Genomic DNA, 27,603 nt, shown 5'->3' on the forward strand with positions numbered 1-27,603 from the left:
TTTTACGTATTTATCAATAAAAAAAATAAAAACAAAAAAATTGGAAAATTTAGTTTTTTAAACAGTTCCAATGATTTAGCAATTTTACCTTTTGAAATAAAATATTTGGTAATAAAATCCTAAAACAAGAAGAATATAGCTTTCACATGTTTTTGTTTTGTCATAATACGATAATTTTTTACTGAAATACAGCTTATCGAAAATCACTAAAAAAATCACAAGCATCTGTGCATTAGCACTAAAAGAGCTCAAAAAATAAAAACAAAACCTTCCCTCGGCTAAAAAATATTCTACAAAATCTTCAACACGAAAAATATACAAATATCTAAAAAAGGAAAAAAAACGAATGAAGAAAATCCTTACAAAAGAAAAGATTTTTCCAGACGCAATGAAACAAGAACAAAAATTTATATAATTATCCTCCACCACAAAAAAAAAAAACAACTACTTCAAGGACGATTGCCGTGGCAAACGTCATCCTATAAAAAGAGAACAAAAAAATAAAAAACAGAAACCACCCTCGGCTAAAAAATATTCTACAAAATATTAAATTCTTAAAGTCTTCATATTAACAAAAAAAATAATCTAAAAAGAAAAAAACGGGAATGCAAAAAATCCTTTCACAAGAGGGAAGATCTGGGTAGACGAACTGGCAAAAAGTAAGAAAAAAAAACTCCACCACAGTAGATCGTCATCGGCACCGTTGCCGTAAGAAGCAAAACAAAATCAAAAAAAAAAACAGAAGAAAGAAAACGAAAGAGATTCCATTTTTTTAAGGAATTCCCTCGCTCTCGCAACATTTTGCAGCTAGCAACATGTTGATCACATAAGACACTTCAAATTTTTGGTTTCGATAACTTCTATGGGATGCGACATCTTTGTATTCTATAATCTTTGGTATAAGACAAGATAAACGAAAAAAAAAAAAATGAAATTTGAGATCAATTTAACAATTTAAAAGATGCTTTAGGGTTGTACGTGGACTTCTTCGTCGATGAACCTTTGCATCCACACTGGGGCTGTCGACGCGACGTCTCGGGGATTCTTATTCACCAGAGAAGTGTCCCACTCCCCTTCGTACCTGGTCGACTCAATGATTTTAGAGTCAATTTATCGAGTTTAGCCCCACCCGAACTTTAAGATTTGAAATTTGGAACAATTTTCTTATTATTCTACCTAAAAAGCGCTTTTTACGCGATCTGCATCTCAATTGGGGTGATAAAAACAATAAACTACCGTCGGAGGAAACTAGTTCGCCCTGTCGCTCTTGCACGACGACGTCACGCCCTACTCACAACAAATTAAAATTTAACGTCTTGTTGCTTTTTTTTTTATGATGGTCGCTCTTCTGGGCATCCGGTTGAAGATTTAGATATTATTGGGTTTGTGCCCCTGATGCCAAAGCTTTCAAATTAAGTTTATAAATTTAGATTCGAAGCTGAACTTTCGACTTTCGAAATTTTGGAGTAAAGTTTTAAGAATTATCTGTGGGGTTGGGCGGCCTCGGCTTTTTCGAAATTTAAATTAGGTGCTTTTTTCAAAGGGAGATTATTCACTGTTTCTTCTTTCTTTGAAGAATATTAGAATATCTTTTAAAAGCTATATCTAGATAGGTACTCATCACTTGGGCATAATAAGCAAACTAACAAACTTACTTGGCTCAATCGTCTAGTTTGTGACAAACAAAACACAAATCATTTCGATTATCAAATCGACTACCAAATAGTTTCTGCATGTGCGCGCGGTCCCAATTAAAGCTCATGTAGGGGGAAGTGGTCACCCTTCGTACACGGTCACCCTTCGTACAGTGAGCTTAAAACAAAAACTAAACGGTATTCAAACACGTGCTTACTAGTGTGCATAGACATAGTAGGCGCCGAGCTGCTAGATAAATTTTGAATCCTAAGTGAAACGAATTCGGTCGCCACAAGACTTTTAGTGTTTTTTAGTGCTCTGAGTAATTTTTTTATGTACATTTGATGTCATGTTGTGTTTAAGTTAAGTATGTTTTTGGCTAAACAGTAATGAAGAATTGTTGATTAAAGTGTTAAATTTGTGTTTTAATTATAAATATTGCAAAATCTCAGTACATTTTTTCAAAAATCAATTTTTCTGCATTATGTACAGCTTGGGGAGCATTCGTACAGTCAAACATGGGGCACATTCGTACGCAAACGTATGCCCGCCAGTAAATTTTCTTGAACAGATAACAATCAAAACACGGAGTTACAGTTTTATTGAAATGAAATTTAAACCTCTATAATAAGTTTTTCGCATTCTATAGTAAATAAAGGTTGGTATTTTTATATATGTAAATAATAATTTGTTTCAGAATAGTCGAATCGCGAAAAATTAAGTTTTTTATTTGTTTTTTTCTGAGTCAAGTTCAATTAATTAATAAATTAATAAGTAATTAAATGTTTTAAAACTCAAATTTGGCATTTGACAAATCAAAAGTTAGTCAAATTAACGTTTTAAATATCCTGTACGAATGTACCCTATGTGCTGTACGAAGGTACCCCACGGGTGGGGAGGATTCGTACAAAAATCTAATCCCAGTAAAATGGCTATAACTATTTAAGCCTTTGACTTAGAAGTGTCAAATTTTTTTGTAAAGTGTAATAATATACATATTACAAATAAAGTCCATTTTCTCGAAGCTGGAGTGAGTAAATAAATAACTAAAAAAAAATAAGTAAAAACTGTACGAAGGGTGACCACTTCCCCCTACCTATTTCATTTTTGAAACAAAACAATTAAAAAACTAAAATATTGAATGTGCGCTCCTAGCCTTAATGAATAAAATTTTTTTTTGCATTATCAAGTATAAAATAAAACAAATGGTTAACTTTTGCCCTTTCTTATGCGATGTTCGCAAAATTCTTATCTCTTATCATGTCTCTGTCTAAATAGCAATTTTTGTATTGAAAGAAATAAATCTCATGGTCAACACCTTATGAAGTTGTACAGTTCTAAATAATGTTGTAAACCTACAGTTATAAAGAATGTAGCATTTGTATGCAGTATGCTATTTTAGTCATCCAATATTCATATGTATAAAGAATTTTATCATTTAGAGCATAATTTTTACGTCATGAAATATTTACGTCGCATTATATTTTTACTCGATTTATCGATTCTTACCGAAATGTATGAACAATTGTTGTTTATATTTCGACATATTTCTTGAACGCCCGCCTTTTCCCCGTCGCGACGCGTCGTACCTACTCGCGACAGCAAATGCATGAATTCCTCGAAATGGTTAAAAATATCTTCTTCACATGTGATGATATTTTGCAGCTTTGTTCACATCGAAAATAATTTTATACCAACGAGTTGAACTTGAAAAATTTTTAAGCCAAAAAAAGCCGTTTTCAACAATTCTTCATTCAGATTAATTTAAAGGCAGGAACTTCAATTTGAGAAATCTTAAAAATAATTTTTTATGAATGCATTTTTTAAAAATCTTATCAAGGCTTTATTTAAAAAAATTTTCAAAAATTACATCAAAATTTGTTCATAATCTTCTACTACACGTTCATCAGAATTATTTTCATAATCTTCTTTATATTTCACCTCCTTTTTCATCATCTTCTTCTACACTTTTATCAGAATTATTTTCATAACCTTCTTCATAAGCTTCATCAACATTATGTTCATAATCTTCTGTTAAATTGCTAGTAATCCAATCCAAATATTCCTTAACGTTGGTGTAAATTCCAGGTTCATTAGAACCACAGACTGCAGCACCCGCCGAAATCACACCAAACTGTATAAACCGCCAATCACCCCATTTGTTTGGCCCATAATTAAATAGCGGTCCACCTGAATCAACTCTACAACTATTGAAAACGAATTGTCCTCCTCCAGCACAGATATGTTTATGGGTGATATTTAATAATGTATATATTTTTCGACAATCATCGAAGCTTATTACAGGAACATAAGCATATTGTAGAATACTAGCTTCACTGCCATTGTCTGTAACACCCCATCCAGCTATTATCATTTTATCATAAGAGTACGCCCTTGAACTATACGTTATAGGCAGGCAGATTGGTATAACATTAGCTTTAAAGAGAAAAAAAAGGAACCTTTTAGAAAATTTTAATTTTTTTTTGTGAAGTCGGAAAATCTACTTGCTATCACAGCTTTCCTTGCAAGTCGCAGCAATCCAATATCATTGGAGTACGCGGTGGGATTAAAGTCTTTATGATAAATAGCCTCCTTTATGTCAATTTCTTGTGTTGGTGGAGCACATCTCATTTCATCACCCTCGCCTTCACAGTCTTTATCGGATTTGGTATCATATTCACCCAAACGAACCCTGACCCTAATTAAAATTAAATTTTTATCAATTAAAAGTAAGTCGCACATGAAACATATAATTTAAAAGCCTTACAGTTTATTTTTTTTAGACAAGATGCAATGAGCTGCAGTGAGAACATATCTTTCATGAATCAATGTTCCTCCACAGCCAATCAAACCATTAGAATATATTAGCAAAGCCATCCATGGAAATTCAGAGAGCTTGGTAACTCGATCAGCATCTCTCATTCCACAGTAGTTAGATTGCTTTTGTAACAAGGACAATCCAGTTCGGACATCGTGTTTCGATCTTACAGTGCCTGCTCTGGTTCGTACTGGTAATAGTCTATCAATAACATCTTTTGGATCACAACAAACATGATACTAGAAATGTTTTGAATTAAATCTGCACGTAAAAGATAGGTTTATCATGTTATGTTTAACTCACCACATTATTGAATTTCCCACAGGAGGATTGTGCGACTACATTTTTTAACCAATAAGGCAAAGATTTATATCCATTGATTAAGTCCGTAATTGTCCGACAGGCCGATAATGGGACACAAATTCCAGGCGTTTGGCATAAAGCACCGTCTGCGAAAAGAAAAGATAAGTAAAGAAAGTAAAAGTAAAAATTTGTACATAAGTCAATTTTAAATGAAAAAAAATTTCGCGTTAGAATTCGAAGTGCTATCCCATATACCTACTTACATAAATACTACATATTTGTAAAAGAATTCTAAATATTAATATCCCTTAAAAAAATAATACCAACAATGGAGGTAGGCCATCGGGAATATAAAATCTTAAGATAATTACACTGGTTTACAGCCAAAATTGACACTCAATTCTACTATTTGTTCTTACGTTCTTTGATCTCACGGACTCGGATAACACTTAAAAATAAAATGCACGACTAGGTCGCACGAACTTGGTCTTAGAGTTCAAGTTGCTTAAGTTTTCAAGACTTTTTATATAGAAACTTTGGAAATGTAGGTAGGTACATAAAAACAAAAAAAAAAAACAAATAAAAAAAATAAAATTCATTTTTCAAAAAAATAAAACAATATCTGAAATCAAATCGCCCCACAAAACAAGTACGCAGTTTTATTTGATATACTAAGGTGCATTTTTAGAAAAAAAAAATTTCAAAATCGTTAGAGCCGTTTTTTAAAAAACTAATTTTTTATAAATAATGTTTTGAAAAAAAAAGTTTTAAAATAAAATTGGTATGCCATTTTGTAGAAATCACTAATCAACATCTAAAAACAAAATTTCAAAAAAGTTCAATGTCCCGTTTTCGAAAATTTGATTTTTCAAAAAAAAAAAATTTCAAAATTTTTTTAAAAATCCAAAAATTATTTTTTTCAAAATTTTATTTTTGGCTTATATTTAAAGTACATAAATGCAGTTTTGCAGAAAATCCGATTTGAAAAAAGCGGTCCTATGGCAGGTACCGTTAATAATGATTTTCAAAAAAAATTTTTTTTCTTCAAAAGATAGACCTTGTTTAAAAACTAACATTTGAATTTTTTTAACAAAATCGTTGGAGCCGTTTTCGTGAAATTAAACTTTTCCGAAATTTTTGTATGACAGGTACCGTTATTTTTGGTCCAAAAAAATCAATTCCAAAAACCCCTCTGGAGAGTCTCCAAAAACTGCTACATAGCAAGTGTGGAGTCAATCGGTCCACCCGTTTAGGCTTTAGTTCTTTATACAGACAGACAGACTGACAGACAGACGGACTTCCGGGACCCATTTTTTTGGCATTCTCTATCATCGTAATGCCATAGAAAAATGTTATCTCAACTTTTTTTTTTTGTACGAATGCATAAGTTGATATATCGCAAGTAAAAAATTACGATGGATAGGTTTTCGAAATATGATTTTTCAAAATTTTTTGTTGTCGTTGTTTTTCTCAGCATGCTTAGTATTCGGGCTATTACTTGAGTAATAAACGACCAATCTGAACAGAAGAACCGACACACAGTGCGGCGACAAGTGGAAAAAAATCAAAAAAAAAAAAAAAATTGCCAAAAATGTGGAGCAAGTATGCCAAATTCAAGGTAATTAGTCTGAGTGAATGAATGAACAGTTAATTTATGATAAAGTTCAATCTTCTGTCGTCAGAGATGCTCAGAAGATCAATAAAAAAAAAAATAATGAGAGTAAGATTTTTAGTTAACGGTCAAAAGAAGAAAAAAAGAACATATGATATTTTTTTTGCTAGATTCATATTCAGGAGAGAAAATATAATTATTCTAACTGCATTATTTTTTTTGCATGTAAATTTATATTTTTTTTGAGAGTCCAAAGCTATATATTTTTGGAGGGGTCCGATGGGAAAAAAGTGTTTTTATTTAAAGAAAGTAAACAATTATACCTTTTAAAAAAAGTAAGTTTTTTTTTGCAGAAGCCTGCTCTTTCTCTTGCAACAAGTGTTTGTTTACGAGTATTTTTTACATAATGTGTTCCGCTAGGGAGCTTTTTGATGCTTGTTTTTCCAACCCAACAGCCCGATTGCGTGTTGTTTTGCAGTTAATGAAGTCAAAACTAAATATGCAATCAAATTTAGAGCCTGAAAATCAAGAAATCTTAGCAAAACACTTGTTTTTTTATTTTTTCCCGAATTCCCATACAAACAAGTTCCTGGATTGAATAATGTATACAAAAGTAGGCGTGGCAGGGGGCGAATAGGGTCGACACTATTTTGTATTTTTGAACTCGCCTAGATAATCAAAGTTCTTCAATTTTATTCAAATTGTGCAAGCCGTTTTCTAGATATAAATATGCACACTCAGGAGCGGGCGTGGCAGGGGGCGTGGAAATTTCGCTAAAGTTTGTAAAACGTGTTGTTATATTTAAAGTACATAAATGCAGTTTTGCAGAAAATCCGATTTGAAAAAAGCGGTCCTATGGCAGGTACCGTTAATAATGATTTTCAAAAAAAATTTTTTTTCTTCAAAAGATAGACCTTGTTTAAAAACTAACATTTGAATTTTTTTAACAAAATCGTTGGAGCCGTTTTCGTGAAATTAAACTTTTCCGAAATTTTTGTATGACAGGTACCGTTATTTTTGGTCCAAAAAAATCAATTCCAAAAACCCCTCTGGAGAGTCTCCAAAAACTGCTACATAGCAAGTGTGGAGTCAATCGGTCCACCCGTTTAGGCTTTAGTTCTTTATACAGACAGACAGACTGACAGACAGACGGACTTCCGGGACCCATTTTTTTGGCATTCTCTATCATCGTAATGTCATAGAAAAATGTTATCTCAAGTTTTTTTTTTGTACGAATGCATAAGTTGATATATCGCAAGTAAAAAATTACGATGGATAGGTTTTCGAAATATGATTTTTCAAAATTTTTTGCTGTCGTTGTTTTTCTCAGCATGCTTAGTATTCAAGCTATTACTTGAGTAATAAACGACCAATCTGAACAGAAGAACCGACATCTTAAAGCTGAATTTATAAGCAAGAAACAATCAAATAATTTTTCTGAGTAACTTTAGATGTTTAAGTGCAATGTATCAAAACATTAAAAAAAAAACGATTTCTTTCATACTGAAAGAAAAAATCAAAATCTTTCGAATCCTCATTGTTTTAAATTTTGAATGTGCAGTTTTCAAAATTCTGCTTTTTAAAATTCTCTTTTCAAAATTCTGCCAGCATTATATTTGAACAAAAAAATTCTGCTAATTCTGTTTTTTTTTTTTATAGCATATGCGCTGGCTAAAGAAAAATACACCTCATTAATGTAATTCAACATTGGTACTTTCCTAAAATTTTTTATTTAAGTGTCGCAAATATTTTTTGAAATGCATATACTGACTTTCTTTCAAATAAAATATGTATACTAATTGGAACCGATGTTGTATATTCCTTTTCTTATTCAAATTTTTGAATATTCATCTTTATTTGATAAATTAATAAATTTTTAGTTATTTTCGGAAATGTTTAATATTAAAAACCTTTTCTTAATATTTTCAAATTTATTCATTTATAAAACAAAAATTAATTCGCATTTAAAAAATGACTAATTATGTAGGTAAGTAATCAAATAAGCAGATAATTTTTCAAAAATATGATTTTACAGAATTCTGCAAAAAATTAAAAAAGGGAAAATGTTTAAAAGCGCGCGCTTTTTAACATTTTCCAAACCCTTTTTTAATTTTTTGCAGAATTTTGAAAAGCAGAATTATGAAAAGCAGAATTTTGAAAAACAGAATTTTGAAAAACAGAATTTTGAAAAGCAGAATTTTGAAAGCAGAATTTTGACAAAAGAATTTTGACCCCGGCAGAATTTTGACCCCAACCCGTTAATTTTATAACGATCAAAATTTTCAACTCCTTTAGTTACTTTTTGTGTTTTTGAAAAAATGAATTGAAAAATTTTTATTAAGTAATTTTTTGTAGGAAATTAAATTTCTTGTCGATATATTTCCTTTTGAAAATTTTAAACATTAAAATATTGTAAAAAATTAAGCAAAACTATTAAAATAAATTGCACGACTGGGGTCGCACGTACTTGCTCTTATGCTTAAAGTAACTATAATGTTAAAGCTTTTTATTCAAGAAATTTAAAATTTGATATTTTGAAGAAATTTCATAAGTACTATAAAAAAATTAAATCTGTTTTTATAATTAATTAAACTCCGTTTTAAATTATCTTAAAAAGAAAAACAAATATGCCATTTTATTTCTTGTATAAAAAGGTATTTTTAGAAAAAAATTTTCGAAAATTGTAGGAGCCGTTTTTTAAAAAAATAATTTTTTATATATAAAAATTTTTAACATTTTTCAAAAAAAAAGTTGGTATGCCATTTTGAAGACATAATTAATTTACACATAAAAACTAAATTTCAAAATTTTTCATTGATCCGTTTTCAAAAAATTGATTTTTCAAAAAAAAATTTTGAAATATTTTTTAAAAAACCAAAAATGCGTTTTTTGAAAATTTTCTAAAATTTTAAAATTGTCTTTACTTACACACTTTTGTATAAAAATTTTCATTTAAATCGGGTTAATGTTGTACGAGATATTCAGAAACGAAAAAAACCGTTCTATGACAGGTACCGTTAATAACGGTACAAAAAATATTTTTTTATTTCAAAAGTTGGGTCTTATGTGTAATACTACACACAAAAATTTTAATCAAAATCGTTAGAGCCGTTTTTGAAAAAAATTAACTTTTCTATTTCCGTTATATGGCAGGTACCGTTAGTTTTGGTCATAAAAAAAAAATTTCAATTTCCCCTCTAGGGAATCACCAAAAACTGCTAACTACCAAGTTTGAAGAAAATCACTTCACTCGTTTAGGCTGTAGCTCCAGATAGAGACAGACAGACAGACAGACAGACAGACAGACAGACAGACAGACAGACAGACAGACAGACAGACAGACAGACAGACAGACAGACAGAATTGCCGGACCCACGTTTTTGGCATTCTCCATCATCGTAATGTCATGTAAAATTGTTATCTCGAGTTCGATTTTTTTTACGAATCCTAAACTTGCCCTATAGTTACGGTGACCATATTTTTAGAAGCGAAACCCGGGACGGATAAAAAATTTGTTGAATCGTTTTAAAAATAATAATTTTCAAAAAAAAAAAAAATTTTTAATGAAATTTATGTAGCTTTACTCTTCCATATGTATGTTCTCCATTATTCGAAAAAACTATTCCTGGTATAGCTTTTCAACCCGAAAAATACAGACTGGAACTAAATAATTGAAGAAAAATTTTAAAAACTAAAGCCTAGTCTAGAGGCGATACGAAAATTTTCATATAAAACCAGCGCAAAGAAAATTTTGCTTTTCGTTGCACTTTACTACGCAGCTTAACCAAGTTTTTTCACTTGGAAAAATTTTCGTTTTGATTCAGCAGTGTACCTACTAAGCTTAAAGCTTTGATCCGAAAAATTAGAAAACCTTTCAATTTCCAACCACTGTTTTCTTGTTCTTGTTTTCCATATAATTTTGTTTTTAATTTTGAATTTAAAAAAATCGAAGATTGTGCAAATACTGGACAATCCCGGGACAAATTACAAAATACGGGACACTTAAACGTCCCGGGTTTCTAAAATAAAAACCCTGGACAAGCTGTAGAAATACGGGGCAGTCCCGGGTAAACCGGGACGGATGGTCACCGTACCTATAGTACCTATATCGCAAGTAAAAAAGAGAAAAAAACGACATTATTCATGCTATTACAAAATAGTCTATTTTTATCCTTTGAATATTTGATGATATTATATTGATTGGATAAAATATGGACTTTCTAAATCTACTGTTTTTGGACTTGTTGAAACATGTACAATATGCTTTCTTTGCTCCGAGGTAAATTTTAAGGAATAAAATGAAATTTTTCAAGTCTCTCGAAAAACACCTTTCACCTGGGACATTTGAATAAACTCAATTCTATTTCATCGAATTTCGCAGATATTGTCTTTTTAAAAGTCTATTTCATTCATTTTCAAGTATGTACATATACACAAACACATTAATAAATAAAACCAATATAATTTGTAAAAGTCACTAAACATTTTTTTACAAACGAACCGTTTTTATCAATTTTGGTTAATTTACCTCCATATGTTCTATCAACTGCAAAAATTACCGTCAATATTAATATCAACGTTGTATACATATTTTTTATATTTGACATTGCAGTAAACTTTTGCATGTTAAGGAAATAATCCTTACACTGATACTGACAGATTGAGAGAACTCGAACTTCTATGATTGCGGTTCAAAACGAGACTAATGATCTACAAAAAAATTCTATCAAAAAGTCTTCAACAACCCGAACTTTCTTTTTAGATTCGAATTCAAACCATCGGTGTTTTGACTATATTGAGTCCAGCCTTATCACTTACTGCTTCTCTTCTTATATGTAGGTACCATCTAAAGTCTAAACTAATTGGAAAAACCAAGTCATTCATTATACATTACACAATGGGTGATCAAATTATTATGAATGTCTTAAGCTTATTTCTAGATAATGATTAATTTTTTTCATAGCGAATACCTAGAACGCAATTAATAAAATTTATTTTTTTGTTTTGTCACTATGTTGGTGTTTTTTCTTGTCGGTGAAATAGAAACAGCTATTTAAAGCTAAGACTTAAGAGAAAACAATTTTTTTTAATTGAATTAAATCAGTAAAATCCATCAGTAAAAATTTTGTTTTGCTATTTTGAATACTTTAAGATTCTAATTTAATGCAAAATATTGATAAAATAAACTAAAAAGACATTTTTTTGAAAAAGAATCAATGCATTTTTTTGTTATATTTTAGTCACAAATTCATTTTATAAATTTTACTTGTGAAATTTCATATGACTGAACAGTAAAATTTTTAAAATGGATTTGTGAATTTACACCAAATGCATTGATTCTTTTTGAAAAAAAAAAAATAGTTAACTTATTTCATCAATATTTTGCTCAAAATAAAAGTTTAAAGTATTCAAAATAGCTAAACAAAATTTTTACTGATGGATTTTACTGATAGCTATAACTTAATGAAACTGTTATAGTGTTGGTGCATGCGAAGGGGTAAATCTCTCAAAAAATTTAAATCTGCAAAACTGATTAGAATCAAAAAAATAATCAATTATATTTTTTCCCAATGAAACGCTATAGTCTTTTAAATCAGCTTTCTGACAGATTAAAATAAAAAATTAAATTATTATTTTTAGTAGAGTAACTAAAGCAAATTATTAGGGAACCCGGCCGAACAGCTCTGATTTTGACGATTTTTTTTTTCAAACGTAGGTAATTAAAAATACTTTAAAGTCTATAGATAAAAAATTGCCGGTGTTGCCGAATTGTTTTTTAAAATTAAAATTAATTTTTTTTTTAACAAAACCATTTTTTTGCTTAAATTTCATAAAACAAATGATAGCAAAAGATTCTCTAGGTAATTTAAGGAAAATATATAAAAGGCAGTAAGGGACAATCTTCCATCGTTTAAGCTATAAATGTAATTTTCTAACATTCTGACCTAAAAAAAAAAAAAAAATATTTTGAAAACAACGGCAACACCTACAATATTTTAAAATACATTTTTAAAAAGCCAGAAGCTCATTCTTATCTCTTAAATTTAAATCCACTAAATTTAATCAAGACTTTTTGAAAAAATGGTCCTCAAACTCAGAATTAAAAAAAAAAAAATGTTATTAGAAAAATTTAAAATGACTTTTTTCCAAACTTTTTCTAATAAAATATGAATTTATTTAAAAAACATTTTTGGCCATAAATATTATCAGTTGAATTTCGAAGCAAAAAAATTTAAAATATATCACACTTTTGAAAAAAAAAATGAAAAATTACTTCAATTTCAATGGTTTTTTGTTATTAAAATTGAATTTTACATTGAAATAATTAATTTTCTCAAAGACTGTGGTAAATAGGAACTTTAAATTTTTGCTATTTAACTTTCAACAGTAAGGGTTATTAAATGAATAAAAAATAATTTTATGTTTAGATGTTGAACTTAAAAAAAAAAATAAGTTACATTTTTTTTCAAAACTTTTATTAAATTTATCTGAGTTCAATTACCATTCTTTCGAAAGCCGTTCATTCTAGCTTTTAAAAAATGTATATTTGAATATTGTAGGTGTTGCCGTTGTGTTCAAATATTTTTTTTTGTGTTTGAAGTCAATTAATAAGAAAATTGCATCTATCGCTTGAACTATGGAATATTGTCCCTCACTCCCATATATTTTTTTCCTTGAATTTCCTAGACAATCTTTTGGCATCAATTAATTTATGAAATTTAAGAAACATTTTTGAACAAAACTTGTTTTTGTTCACAAAAATCTTCAATTAAATTTAAAAAATCAAAACGGCAACACCGGCATTTTTTAATCTATAGACTTTAAAGTATTTTTAATTACCGACGTTTGAAAAAAAAGATCATCAAAATTTAAGCTGTTCGGCCGGGTTCCCTAATATTGCCAATTTTTGAGCTTTAGTTACTCCACTATTTAACTAATAAAAATACATTAGTTTATTTTTCTTTTTTTTTAATGAAAATATGTCTTCCTTTTCTTTTCCGACATTTGTTTATAGTCCGGGCGGCCACTGCAGAAACGCTCAACTCATCGAGCTAAAGAAAATTTCAAATGGGAAGTGAAAGAGGGCTATTAGTAGTTACGAAAACCACAGGTCTTCCCGTTCGCATCCTGGCACGATTGGCGTGGTAAAGTGCATCGTGCATCTCATAGAGTTAAAAGACAATATTGGTGTCAAATTAAAGGTGCTATTGTCAGCTATCAAAATTCAGAGGTCTTCCGGGCGAAAGTCTGGCAGTTTTGTCATGCAGCCCGTTTTAAGGTTAGAAGCGATAAAAGTGAGTTTTTTCATAAAGTCTTATTTTTTGGTATTTTGGTGGATGAGTTAAGGAGTTTTTTCACTATTAAATAAAAATAAGAGTTATTAGCATTTAAATATAAAACGATGTTTTGGAAAAAGCTTGATAGTTTATTAACAATGACCCAAAGTATATGCAAAACTACGAATAATTCACGAAAAAGTCTCAAATAATACGCTGCGCCCCTTACAACTTACCGAATTAAAAGGCGAATTTAATTTCAAATTAAAGCGAATAATGTCTTTTTTTGAAAACCAGAGGTCTTCCAAGCCACATCTTGTCATTTCACCCCCCAGCCTGCTTGAACGTTTTAAGTGAAAAACGCTCCTAACCTTAAAACAAGCTGCGTGACCTAACTTCCAATTTTTGGCTTGGAAGACCTCTGGTTTTCAAAAAAAGACATTATTAGCTTTAATTTGAAATTAAAGTCGCCTTTTAATTCGGTAAGTTGTAAGGGGCGCAGCGTATTATTTGAGACTTTTTCGTGAATTATTCGTAGTTTTGCATATACTTTGGGTCATTGTTAATAAACTATCAAGCTTTTTCCAAAACATCGTTTTATATTTAAATGCTAATAACTCTTATTTTTATTTTATAGTGAAAAAACTCCTTAACTCATCCACCAAAATACCAAAAAATAAGACTTTATGAAAAAACTCACTTTTATCGCTTCTAACCTTAAAACGGGCTGCATGACAAAACTGCCAGACTTTCGCCCGGAAGACCTCTGAATTTTGATAGCTGACAATAGCACCTTTAATTTGACACCAATATTGTCTTTTAACTCTATGAGATGCACGATGCACTTTACCACGCCAATCGTGCCAGGATGCGAACGGGAAGACCTGTGGTTTTCGTAACTACTAATAGCCCTCTTTCACTTCCCATTTGAAATTTTCTTTAGCTCGATGAGTTGAACGTTTCTGCAGTGGCCGCCCGCTCTATTAGTTTTGTGCCAATTATTGAAAAGACATCATTTCATTCAAATAAAAAAGAAAAATATAAGTATGTATATATTTTTTCACAACTCATCTTTGATTGCATTACCTAAAAAATAAAATTAAAATAATTTTTTTGTTGACGTGATAACGTCTTATAAATCGATGAACCATGGCAACCAATAAATATAAACTATTAGAGATACAAAAATCTTCTATAGCTTGTTTGAAAGGTAATATCCTAAAGATGAATACAAATGAAGGATTTTTAAAAATTCAATCAATAAAAAGGGTAAAAAAAGGGGTAAAACCAAATTGCAAAAAAGTGGCTATTTTCTAAACGTAAAAGTTGGTTGTAAAGAGTTAAATTTTTTAATCGATAGAAAAAATTTCAAAACCAAGTTATGAACGGTTTTTTTTTAAACTAAAACACGTGGAAGATCTTTGAAAAAGTGGTGATTATAGTTAGCGGAAATTTTTTTTGACAATTTGAAAAATATTGTTCAAAAGATAAAGAAAAAAAAATTAAGGGGACTGATACGGATTTTTTTCTCAAACTCTGCGTTTTGAAACATGTATTTTTGAAAAACGCCTACTTTTTTAGGAGTTTTTTTTATTTTTAGCAATTTTTTTTTTGAGCTTTCAAAAAATCTCAAACGTATACGACATTATAGGTATTTACATCCGCATGCATGTGCAATTATTTTGTTTGAATAACGGGAAAAACAAGTTTTTTTGGCCCCAAGTTTTTTTTGTCGTTTTTAACTGATGACCAGTCACCAGTGTAGGAAGTACCGTAATCTCAGTTTTGAAATTTTGACATGGTTGGCTTTAAAAAATTCTTACTTTTATTGTAGGCATCGCACAGATATGATTAAAGCATCATATTAAAGCTGAAATAATAAGCTTTTAGATGATATAAAATTTATTATAGGTTGTGATATAAAAAAATCGACTTTAATGTAATCGAAGACAGAATTTTTGATTTTGGGATATTTTGTCTTCCTTATAACATTTTCTATCGTTTAAATGTTATTTCATTGTATCAAAATGAGTAAATACTTAGTTTTCCGATCACTTCGCCCCACTATAACTTCGCATTTGTTTGTTTTGTTTTTAAGTTGTATTGCATTTCCGTTACAAGGGCACTGAGTTCTTTGGTTTTAGTTTATCTCGATAACGGTTGTTTCGCCTTTTGTTTAATTTGATTCAAGGTTATTTCGTCAGTCTAATTGAGATCGATGACCAAACCACTCGTGTCGGTGTTAAGATTATTCTATTTCTTTCTATTTCGTAAAAAAAAATTAAAATGAAATAAAATGGATAAAAACTCTTTGTGCAGTGTTTTCAAATCAATAAGAGGTCGAGACAAATTAAGTTTTATCGTTCGATTTTATAACAGTTAAAAGTCAAAATATATATAACTGGTCATGTGAATTAAAAAAAATAAAAACTGTTGAACTACGTTTTAACTTCGCTCAACTACGTAAAAAAAGTAGCGAAAAAGAATATGCAAAATGTAATCGTCTTAAGGACATTGTGTTTGCACGTTGCGTTTTTCAATTCAATTCAACCAGTTTCAAGTTCCATTCGTTCAAATTGCATCATTCAATCATTCAACCACCACCAACTTCACTCAAAGATGTCATTCAAACTTCATTATTTTTTCTTCATTCGAGTCAACCAGTTCTCCATTTACCATTTTCGCTTTTTTTCTTAAACTAATTAAAACTTAAAATTACAAAAAGAAAACTACTTATAACTAAAAAATATAAAAACTTAATCTACTAAAATAAAAGTGAATTATAAAAATAAAACCAACAAAACTGTTCAGCATTTCCTTCATTTTCGCACGGTGGAAATTTATATCAAGGAAATACAAAAACTATAGGTAAATGCAAAGTTAAATTGAATACCAAATGAAAATCATTTTAAGGTTGCATTAAATCATAGAGGAAGGAATATTCCTTCCTCTATGCATTAAATGGTGAACATAATCATGAGCCAAACGCTTTACGAAAGCCGATAGCCGATGTTTTGGCAAAAATTAAACAGAGTGCTAAGAGAAGTGCACATGGAAGCAGCGCTGTTGCAAGCTGCAGCTGTGAAGTAGGTGTATGTCGTCCAAGTAAATCATCTCTTCAACAGCAAATTAAAAGAGAAAGAAAGAAAGCTTTCCAACCGCTCTGCGCTGGCTGAGCCGACCAAAATTAATTTTACGATGCCCCAATGATGTGAAATATTTAGATGAAGAGCTTTTCGTTGGAAAAAATAGAATAATATTAATGACAAGCTTAGACAACATCAAACTTTTAGAAAAGAGCCCTCTATGGATGATGGATGGTACTTTTAAAATTGTACCTACTTTATTTTATCAGCTGTATACTATACATTGCAGCGTGGATGCTGCAATGGCGTATGCATTGATGACCGGCAAAAGCACAAAACTATATGATCTGATGTTTCAGAGTTGAAATAATTATGCCTCAAAAAATGGGATTCAATTAAATCCAAAGATAATATGCATCATTGATTTTGAAAAGGCTGCAATAAATAGCTTGCACTTTTGTGGAGTGTATCCCAAAAGGGTGCAGTTTTCATCTGTTTCAAAGTATATACCGACATATACAAAAGTCGGGATTGAAATTTCGTTGAAAATTCGGCAGATAGGGCGCACTGTCCTTTTTGTCGCCAAACCGCATTCCTTCAGCTTTTGATAAACTAAAGCAAGAAATGCCACAAGAAGCCCAGCCAATTATTGATTGGTTTAGAGATTATTATATCCAAGGCAGAGAGGGAAAACAACCCACCTTCCGGCCATTATTTTGGATTATTAACAATCAAATTGAGTTTAACCTGCCAGTGACACAGAATTACGCGGAATCGTTTCGCAGTCACATTAATGCTGTCATAGGTGCATCAAATATTGGGGTGTTCAAAATAATGTTTGAAATAAGAAAAGAAATGAAAAATGTAGAGGTTACAATTGAAAAACTTTTAAGAGGAGATTCAGTTCCCAAAAAAAAAAAAGAAAGTTTGTCGATAAAGACAGTAGAATAAGAAATATTCTTGAAAAACAAGACGATTATTCTGAAATCAGCTTACTGAAAGCAATAGCTTCAAATTTAAAGTTTTATTAATTTTTTTTTTCATTTATGATACATTTGAGAATCCTTTTTTTTTTTTTTTTTATTGAATTAAGTTTTAGTTTAGAAAAAAAAAATATAATGGTTTTATGGAGCAAAATGTTTATGTTATAAAAAAATATCTTATTATGAATTTTTGTCAAGTGAGATGAAGAAATCAATTTTCTTTTCTTGAAAAGCTTTTTTTGTTTAATAAAATAAATATATTTTTGAGAAATTCTTTAATGTTTAATTTTTATATCTTAGTGATATGGGTTGATAATAATTTTTAGAGAAATTTGGCCAAAAGGTAAGCAATCCATTCCAAAATATCTGGTGCATACATTTTTTAATTATTTCGCCATCGTTTATTTAATTCGCGCGAATTTTAACGCCCTTGGGCTCTTAACATATACAAACAAAAAAGAACGAAATAAACGATGGGCGAAATAATTAAAATCGAAGTGAACAAAAACGAAATAATAAAAGGCCAAGTGATCTTATGACCAAATAATAGAAAGGCAAAATAATATAAATACGAAGTGAACAAAAACAAAATAAACCAAAAACGACAATATGATAAAGCGAAGTATACAAAGTATACGAAGTATATTGGACGAAATAAACGAAAACGAAACAAATAAAAAACAAAACAACAAAAATACGAAACAAGTAAATGGCGAAGCGACTTTGACGAAATAATAAAAAAAAAATCATAAGTGCAATTCACACGTGGTAGAAGTGAAACCTTAAAAAATCATTTTTCTTGCAAAAAAAAAAAAAATAGAAAAAATCTACCTATTTTTATTCTATCACCTTCAAATCCATGTTTTTTATATGACAACCTAGATAAATTTTATATCATCTGAAAGCTTATTGTCTTAGCTCAAAATATATGTATCGATCAGGTGTATGAGACATCTACAAAAAGAGCTAGAATTTTTTAAACTCGATGAAATTTCATCCAAAAAGCAAAAAAAACATTTATTTTTATGTTCTCATGCTATTAAATCAATTTTTTTGTTTGAAAACCTATACAAAATTTTATACCATGTGAAAGCTTATTGTTTCACTTGGTATAATGATGCATAAATCTTATTTCAAAGATGTCTACAAGAGAAGTTAGAATTTTTTAAAGTCGACCATGTCGAATTTCCAGACTGAGATTACGGTACTTCCTACACTGGTAACTGGTCATCGCCAACAGATCTCCACAGGTGTTTTGAGGTATTTTTAAATTTTTTTTCAATTTAAGATTGTGTAACTTGTAGAGCACGTAACGTTATGTGTGATATATCAAATAAAATGTTATGTTATCAGCATGCGTATTAAAGTTAAATCAAATTTGTATGTGCACTAGATCAAAAGATATAACGTGTGTTGGAAAAGAACATCTTTTTACCGTTCTCTCCGAATTTTGAATATGAAATTAATTGAAATTTTGTACAATTATAATTTATTAAATTACCTATCTACAGTACAAATTTCATTCATCTATCTAATAAAACAAAAAAGTTATAACAAGTTGAAGTCGTGTCGCGTATTCGTTTCATCTTGTTTCAAATCACTACGATACTAAAGTAGTTTTCACTTCAAAAACAAAGTATTTGAGGCGAAACAAACCATACCCATCGGAATGCGATGTAGAGTACCCCTCGTTCAAGATGTTATTGTCAAGATGCAGTATTGCATAAGATGGCTATCAACAAAAACAAAGATGAACCACCAGAAGATCCGGAGTTATATTGTATAGAGCCTGTTGAAGTTATTTCAGAAGAACAGTTAAATTTTTCAATCACTTGCAGTGGAACAAGAGAAAGAAACATCATTTTGGAATAGATACTTTGAATTTCTTACATAAATAAATGGAAAACAAAAATTTTATGTTTTTGAATATATTGCATACTAATACTAAAACATATTTTCATAAACGAAATCATACAAATTATGGCGTTTTAGTTTTTTTTTTTTAATTCTGAGCTCATATTCCACCTGTTTTCTGTTTTCTTCATTTTGAAGATGCTGCATTTTTGTATCATGTTCCGTATTTTGATGAACCATATACATTTCGTGCTCAGATTTTTTGTATATCAACTCTTTTTTCACAATTTCAATTTGCAGTTTAACAAACTCCATCCTTGCGTCTCCTAATTCATCAAAAATTGTCTTTATCTTGTCATTGCTTGGTAGTTTCCGATTTTTCCAAAGACTTTGTGAGATTTTTTTCTTCAATGTCCCCCATACATTGAAGAAAAAAATCTCTCTCCATGCTTTCCAATTATTTAGTTCTTCACCCTGTTGCTACATCATAAAATTTTTTAAGTATGAAATATATCGAAAATTATAAGTTTAACATACATGTTTTTGGTGCTGGAGACACTTCTTTTTCTTGTTCTTCAACATCTTTCTGTGTAGGGTTTTCAGCAGAGATGCCCAGAAGGAGATCGGAAACTTTCGTACGTTTTATCCACCAAAACCCGTTTGTATATTTTAATAAATGTGAAATACACATATAGTGAAATGGGTACCCTCAGTGTCTTTACGCATACATATGCGACTTTTCACGCAAAAGCCTCAATATTTTCAGACATACTTAGCCAAAAGTATCAATCCGCGAGCTTGTAGGCAAACCAGTATGACGTCAGAAGTTTCCCATCGCCTTCTAGGTATCTCTGGTTTTCAGAACAAACTTCCCTGGGTCTGGATTCAAATGTGGGCTGCTTCTTCTGGACTCCAACCCACCAATGCTGGAACACGTTCCCATAATAGTTTCTTCTGGTTTTGTTTAAAGAATCTGGTGGGCTGCTCCTCCACGGTTTTTGCATATGCTCATCCGATTTCAAGTTCAGCAATTTTATGACCAGTGACTTAAGCTTTAGATAAAGTTTAGTTTTTCTTTGGCTTATTAAATGAAACTTTAGATATCTCGGGCAATAAAAGAGATATCGAGAAAACTTAAACAATTTTTGAAAGATGAGTATCTGTTCTTATAATTACAAATTTGCTTATAATGAATTACCCCACAAAAAAAGAGAACCTCGAAAACAGCCAAAATGATGTTTTTTTCACTGACTTCAGATTCGAGTTCGTCACATCAAATTAAGAAAAATATATCTTGGTTCTTGTGGCAAAAAAAAAGAATTTTGTTAACCAGTGTTATCGATTCTTATCGGAATATTTAATGTTGTAGTGAATAATTATTGATTATATTTCGACATATTTCTTGAACGCCCGCCTTCTCCTCGTACTTGCGACATCAAATACATCAATACCTCGAAATGGTTTAAAATATCTTCTTCTTCTTCACATATGATAACGTTTTGCTGAACATTCATTCTTCGAAAGAACTTATTAGAGCTATTAGCTCAGATCCATAAACTATACTTGACTGTTGATTCCATCGAAGCTTTTACACATTTCAGTCGCTTATAGATTTTCCTATCAACCATATCAGCTTTGTTCACATAGAAAATCGTTTTATTACAACTTGCTACAGTGTTGCTAAAATATTTTAGGGGAAAGTAGCCGAATTTAAAAAATCTTGGAGCCAAAAATATCCGTTTTCAACAATCGAACAACATAAGAACACATTCGGATTAATTTTAAAGCGGGAACTTCAATTTGAGAAAATTAAAAAATTATTTTTATAAATGTATTTTTTTTTTAATCTTATCAAAACTTTTTTAAATAAAATTTCCAAAACTTTCATCAAAATTATGTTCATAATCTTCTACTACACTTTCATTAGAATTATTTTCATTATCTTCTTCTACACTTTCATCAACATTATGTTCATAATCTTCTGTTAAATTGCTAGTAATCCAATCCAAATATTCCTCAATTTTGGAATGAATTCCAGGTTCATTAGAACCACAGACTCCAGTACCCGCCGAAATCACACCAAACTGTATAAACCGCCAAACATCCCAATTGTATATCCCATAATTAAATAGCGGTCCACCTGAATCACCTTTGCAAGTATTGATAAGGTTTTGCCCTCCTCCAGCACAGATATGTTTATGGGTGATATTTAATAATGTATATATTTTTCGACAATCATCGAAGCTTATTACAGGAACATCAGCATATTGTAGAATACTAGCTTCACTGCCATTGTTTGTAACACCCCATCCAGCTATTATCATTTTATCTATAGAGTACGTCATTGAACTATACGTTATAGGCAGGCAGATTGGTATAACATTAGCTTTAAAGAAGAAAAAAAAGGAACGTTTTAGAAAATTTTAATTTTTTTTTTTTTGTGGAGTCGGAAAACCTACTTGTTATCACAGCTTTCTTTACAAGACGCAGCAATCCAATATCATCGGAGTACGCGGGGGGATTAAAGTCTTTATGATAAATAGCCTCCTTTATGTCAATTTCTTGTGTTGGTGGAGCACATCTTATTGTATAACCCCCGCCTTCACAGTCTTTATCGGATTTGGTATCATATTCACCCAAACGAACCCTGACCCTAATTAAAATTAAATTTTTATCAATTAAAAGTAAGTCACACATGAAAACATATAATTTAAAAGTCTTACAAGTTATTTTTTTTAGACAAGATGCAATGAGCTGCAGTGAGAACATATCTTTCATGAATCAATGTTCCTCCACAGCCAATCAAACCATTAGAATATATTAGCAAAGCCATCCATGGAAATTCAGAGAGCTTGGTAACTCGATCAGCATCTCTCATTCCACAGTAGTTAGATTGCTTTTGTAACAAGGACAATCCAGTTCGGACATCGTGTTTCGATCTTACAGTGCCTGCTCTGGTTCGTACTGGTAATAGTCTATCAATAACATCTTTTGGATCACAACAAACATGATACTAGAAATGTTTTGAATTAAATCTGCACGTAAAAGATAGGTTTATCATGTTATGTTTAACTCACCACATTATTGAATTTCCCACAGGAGGATTGTGCGACTACATTTTTTAACCAATAAGGCAAAGATTTATATCCATTGATTAAGTCCGTAATTGTCCGACAGGCCGATAATGGGACACAAATTCCAGGCGTTTGGCATAAACCACCTTCTGCAAAAAGAAAAGATCAGTAAAGAAATTAAAATAAGTAAGAAAGATAAGTATATGTGCATTTGCCATCGGGAATTATTTAATAACACAACATATCGACCCCTATTAGGTGAACTATAGATACGGTGACCATATTTCTGACAGCTAAACCCGGGACAAAAAATTAGTGTTCTAAAATCTAATATTATTAAACTTTATATAATTATAAGATCATTTATAAGAAGAAAAAAATATCAAAAAATCAAAAACGTAAAAAACTCAAAACTAAAGAAAACAAAATGCTCGATTGGATAGCATGGTTAAGGTTGATGGGAGTATTTAAGCCTTTTATAAAATAATGCATATACACAAATAATTTCATTCTTATTTTATAAGAAATGGTCAAAAATGGTAGAAATAGTTTTTAAAATCATAAAAACATGAATTTGACATTCAAATGAAATACCTACGCTATTTAATTATTTCTCATCAAAAAAATTAAAATTAAAATCATTGGAGCTGGTTACTAAATTACAAGTTTTTTTTTTTAAGGGGTAATAGCACCTTGTAAAAAGCATTCGATCGACAACCACGAGATCTGATATGGGTGGCCCTCAGACAACGAGGAGTTCCGGAAACCTATGTGCGGATAATTATGGACATGTATGATGGAGCAGTTACTAAAGTAAGATGTGCAGCTGGAGTCACCGAAGAATTCGAAATCACAGTAGGTGTACACCAGGAGAGCGTCTTGAGTCCTCTGCTCTTTATGACCGTTCTTGATTACCTGCTCGAAGGCAAAGTGACGGACCCAAAAGTGCATCAGTTATTCTTTGCTGACGATGGAGCCATCATAAGTGAAAACCCGATATCCCTGCAACGAGCACTTGATGTATGGGTGGATGTTCTAGAAGGTAGTGGGTACCGCATAAGCGCGAAAAAGACAGAATACCTATGCTGCCCATTTTCTGATCCACACAGGCCTATTCCTGACATTGATTTGAATGGAGTAGTGCTTCCCAAGTGTGAAAAGTTTAAATATCTGGGGTCTATGATAAATAACGAAGGTACTTGTGATGACGATATCAATCATCGCGTAAGCGTAGGGTGGATGAAGTGGCGGGAAAATTCTGCTATCTTCTGTGATCGAAAAATGCCCCCTAAGCTGAAAGGAAGGCTCTGCACCGCAGTTGTGCGTCCAGCACTCACATACGGTTCACAATGTTGGACAATGTACAAAAAGTATGAGAGTAAGTTAACGGCAGCTGAGATGAAGATGCTTCGCATGACAGCAGGAGTAACAAAGCTTGATAGAATTAGAAGTACGAAGATCCGAGGAAGCCTTCATGTTAAAAATACCATCTCCCAAAAAATTGAACACGACCGACTCAGTTGGTATTGCCATGTTCAAAGGAGAGATCCTGAGAACCCCGTCAAAAAATCAATATCATATAACGTTCCAACACGAAATAAAAAGAAAGGTAGGCCTAAAAACTCCTGGTACAAGCAAATGCAAAAACACCAGCATTCAGTTGGCCTCAGAAACGGAACAATACAAAACCGGGAGGCTTGCCGCCGATTTCTGAGGTCAACCTGGCGAACCCCACAGGCGGATCACTAGTGTGAAGCAGTAACGTGGGAAGGTTATGATCCCCTCGACATCGAGATCATAACAGCGCCGAGAAAAAGGAAGAAGAAGAATAACAGCTTGTAAACCACGAAATCGAGCGTCATTTTCATCGCCGTATTAAACAATGAAGAAATATTATTTTCTTTTGGTGTTTGTTTATTTTAATTAAGTATATTAATAGGTAACAGAATAGGCTAATGTTAATTTTTTTAATGATGTGAAATTTTTTAAATGGCGGTGTAGTTCAAAATGATAGTAAAAACCTGTGCTCCCATCGGGCGACCAACTAACTCCTACAGTTTTTAACCGATTGGGCTGAAATTTTGTGTGGAGCTTAAAAATACTATTCTCTAGTGAAGTACGTAGGATTATTAATTTTTAAAGAAATGGCATTAGTTTGAAAAAATTATTTCATTCCAAAAACAAAATTCGTTGAAAAAAAGACCATAAAATCGTTAAATTTTTTTTTAAGCTCCACACAAAATTTCAGCCCAATCGGTTAAAAACTATAGGAGTTAGTTGGTCGCCCGATGGAAGCACAAGATTTTACTATCATCCTGAACTACACCGCCATTTAAAAAATTTCACATCATTAAAAAAATTAACATTAGCCTATTCTGTTACCTATTAATATACTTAATTAAAATAAACAAACACCAAAAGAAAATAATATTTCTTCTTTGTTTTAAACGCTGATGAATATGACGCTCGATTTCATGGTTTACAAGGTGTTATTACCCCTTAATATATTTACCCATGAGCATTGTACATGGTACATAAAGGTTTAAAAAAAGAAGTTGTTATGATGTTCTTAAAAAAAATGTTAGTGCCAAATAAAAAATTTTGATTTTTCAATAAAAAAATTAATTTTTTTTAAATGAATTTTCTTAATTCTTTCTAGTTTTGATATCAAGGAAAACGTTTCGTTGAAATCATTTAAGGGCCGGTTTGTTTACACTCGATTATCTTTTAATCAAGGATTTTTCTATGGAATAATCCTTGATTAAAAGATAATCGACTGTAAACACACTGGCCCTTAGTCGGTTACAAAATAATCAGAAATCAAAAAACGGTTCTGCTGTTAAAAAATATTTTTTTTAAACAAAATCGGGACAGATGTTTTTTAGCTTTTATTTTATATGATTTTGAAATTGTGAAGCCTTAAATTTTAATAAATTCTTGAAAGCTCTTAAAAGAAGATGGTTTTTTATTCGTATTGTCCATTATTAAAAGAAAAAAAACTTTTTCTGGTGTAGCTTTACAACCTAACAAAAATAAGTTGAAACTGGGTAATTGACGAAAGTTTTTAAGACTATTGCTTTTATCTGAAAAATTAAGGAAACTTTTTTTTCCCAACCATTGTGATCTTGTTCTCCATACAAAGTTTTTAAAATATTAAATACAAAAATCAGAGAATGTGTAAATACGGGACAAAAACGGGACAGATTGCAAAATACGGGACACTTATACGTCCCGGGTTTCTTAAATAAAAACCCGGGACAAGCTATAGAAATACGGGACAGTCCCGGGTAAACCGGGACGGATGGTCACCGTAACTATAGATAACATTTAAATTCATTTTTTTTTTTTTTGAACTGAGAACGAAAAATAAACAATTTGTTTCCCTTTTATTAACAATATTATGCTCAAGAAAACATATGGACAGTTTAATTCTGAACGAGAAAAGAAAAAAAATCTTGTTTAGTGAACAAAGAAAGGTCAGCTTTGTTATCAAAATCTTAAAATAGAATATAACCGAAATAAATAGGTTTAACCTTAGTTTTAGTCAAAAATATACAAATTTTTGTCCTCCAAAGTAAACAAATCAAAACAACTTTAATCCAAATAAGGGACATTTATGTCTTTTGAAAGGAGAAGAGCATTAAATAAAAATGCATTTAATTAAAGTAAAAAAGCGATGAATACTGCCACCTTCGATCTTCAAAGAGAGTATTGTAAAAAATAGAAGCACCTTTGTGAAAGTCAAAATAAATTAAACAAAGATAGTGGTGTGTTGGTTCTTCCCAGAGAGTATAGTTAAGTCACGTCTCACGTGTTCATTTCATGTTAGAAAAATTTAATAATAATTTATTTATTAAATTTTGGCTATTATTAATAAAACTTACTTCCATAAGTTCTATCAACTGCAAAAATTATTATCAAAATAATGTATGCACTTTTTATCCTTGACATTATACTTGTATCCACTTTTTGCATGTTAAAAAAAATTGCAATGACACTGACTATTTGAACACGAATTAAAATTTTAAATGAGACGGATGATATGATGGACTATGAATTTAAAATGAGACTGATGAAGTGATGAACTATGAACACATTAACTAAACAATTTTATATTGAAAGCCATTCGTGTTTGGGGAATTCCATCACTTTTTCTATCCATCTAAAGAAATTAGGAAAACATTTGATTGTTGTTAGAATAAGCTCTCATGTTGGCCTTTATGCTTTATCTCTTAAAAAAAAATTTAAAAAAAACAACTAAGAACACATATTTGAAAAAATTGTTTGTACACCGAAAAAAAAAGCAATATCAATTTAACATTTTTTAAATATTAAATTAACATTTTTTAAATATCAACAAAAAATGCTCTGTAAAATGTGTTTTATGATATTTAAAATGTTAAAACCATATTTTTATTATCAGGATGATATTTAAATATTACATTTTGGACATTTTTGTTTTGATATTGTAACGATGAATTACTGAACTACTTTTAAGATAAATGTCTGAACACACTACCTACTACACCAAAGGTAGAAATGTGAACTTACCTTTAGTAGTAAAGAAACTACCTACCCTCTGAACACATCCCTAAGACTGCTGAATATCCCTTGAAGGCTGAATATCCCATAATATCCCACTAGACTGAAAGTATGAAGCACCCGCTCCTGGAAAGTAAGTTTCGAAAAGCAAAGACGAGAACCTTCGAAGACATTCTTGAATCTCGAAATTCCGGTATAAAAGAGCAGCGTAGACACCGACCGGATGCAGTTTGATTTTGAAAGTGAAAGAGTACAGTACAAAGGGAAATAAAGTGTTGGAAATTGTTAGTAGTAAATAAAGTGATTTAAAAGTGCGTTTGTTTGATCGAATAATAAAAGTAAATTGAGTTATAATAAAGTGTTTAATATTAAATAAAAAATTCTTAATGTTTACTAATTAAAAGGCGCTTTGTGTTTTT

General features: G+C 30.7%; 1 protein-coding gene across 1 annotated transcript; it reads right to left on the bottom strand.

Annotated features, from left to right (window-relative positions):
* Positions 1-3,565: 3,565 nt before the first annotated feature.
* Positions 3,566-26,776, bottom strand: LOC129909543 (uncharacterized). The gene is made up of 10 exons (XM_055986617.1): positions 26,527-26,776; positions 22,646-22,791; positions 22,292-22,581; positions 22,028-22,221; positions 21,442-21,954; positions 10,897-11,046; positions 4,757-4,902; positions 4,403-4,692; positions 4,140-4,333; positions 3,566-4,071 (listed from the first exon to the last, which is right to left on the bottom strand). Exons 1-10 carry the CDS (start codon positions 26,615-26,617, stop codon positions 3,566-3,568), a joined length of 2,520 nt encoding a protein of 839 aa, XP_055842592.1. The 5' UTR covers positions 26,618-26,776.
* Positions 26,777-27,603: the final 827 nt, after the last annotated feature.

The sequence above is a fragment of the Episyrphus balteatus genome, chromosome 2 (assembly GCF_945859705.1).
Source record: "Episyrphus balteatus chromosome 2, idEpiBalt1.1, whole genome shotgun sequence".
Lineage (NCBI taxonomy): Eukaryota > Metazoa > Arthropoda > Insecta > Diptera > Syrphidae > Episyrphus > Episyrphus balteatus.

Excerpts from the sequence above, each read along its gene's own strand:
- LOC129909543 (XM_055986617.1), bottom strand. The coding sequence starts at position 26,617 with ATGCAAAAAGTGGATACAAGTATAATGTCAAGGATAAAAAGTGCATAC. Across the intron at positions 4,903-10,896 it reads AGTTGATAGAACATATGGAG|ACGGTGCTTTATGCCAAACG; the intron begins GTAAATTAACCA and ends TTCTTTTCGCAG. Across the intron at positions 4,693-4,756 it reads GTGGGAAATTCAATAATGTG|TATCATGTTTGTTGTGATCC; the intron begins GTGAGTTAAACA and ends AAACATTTCTAG.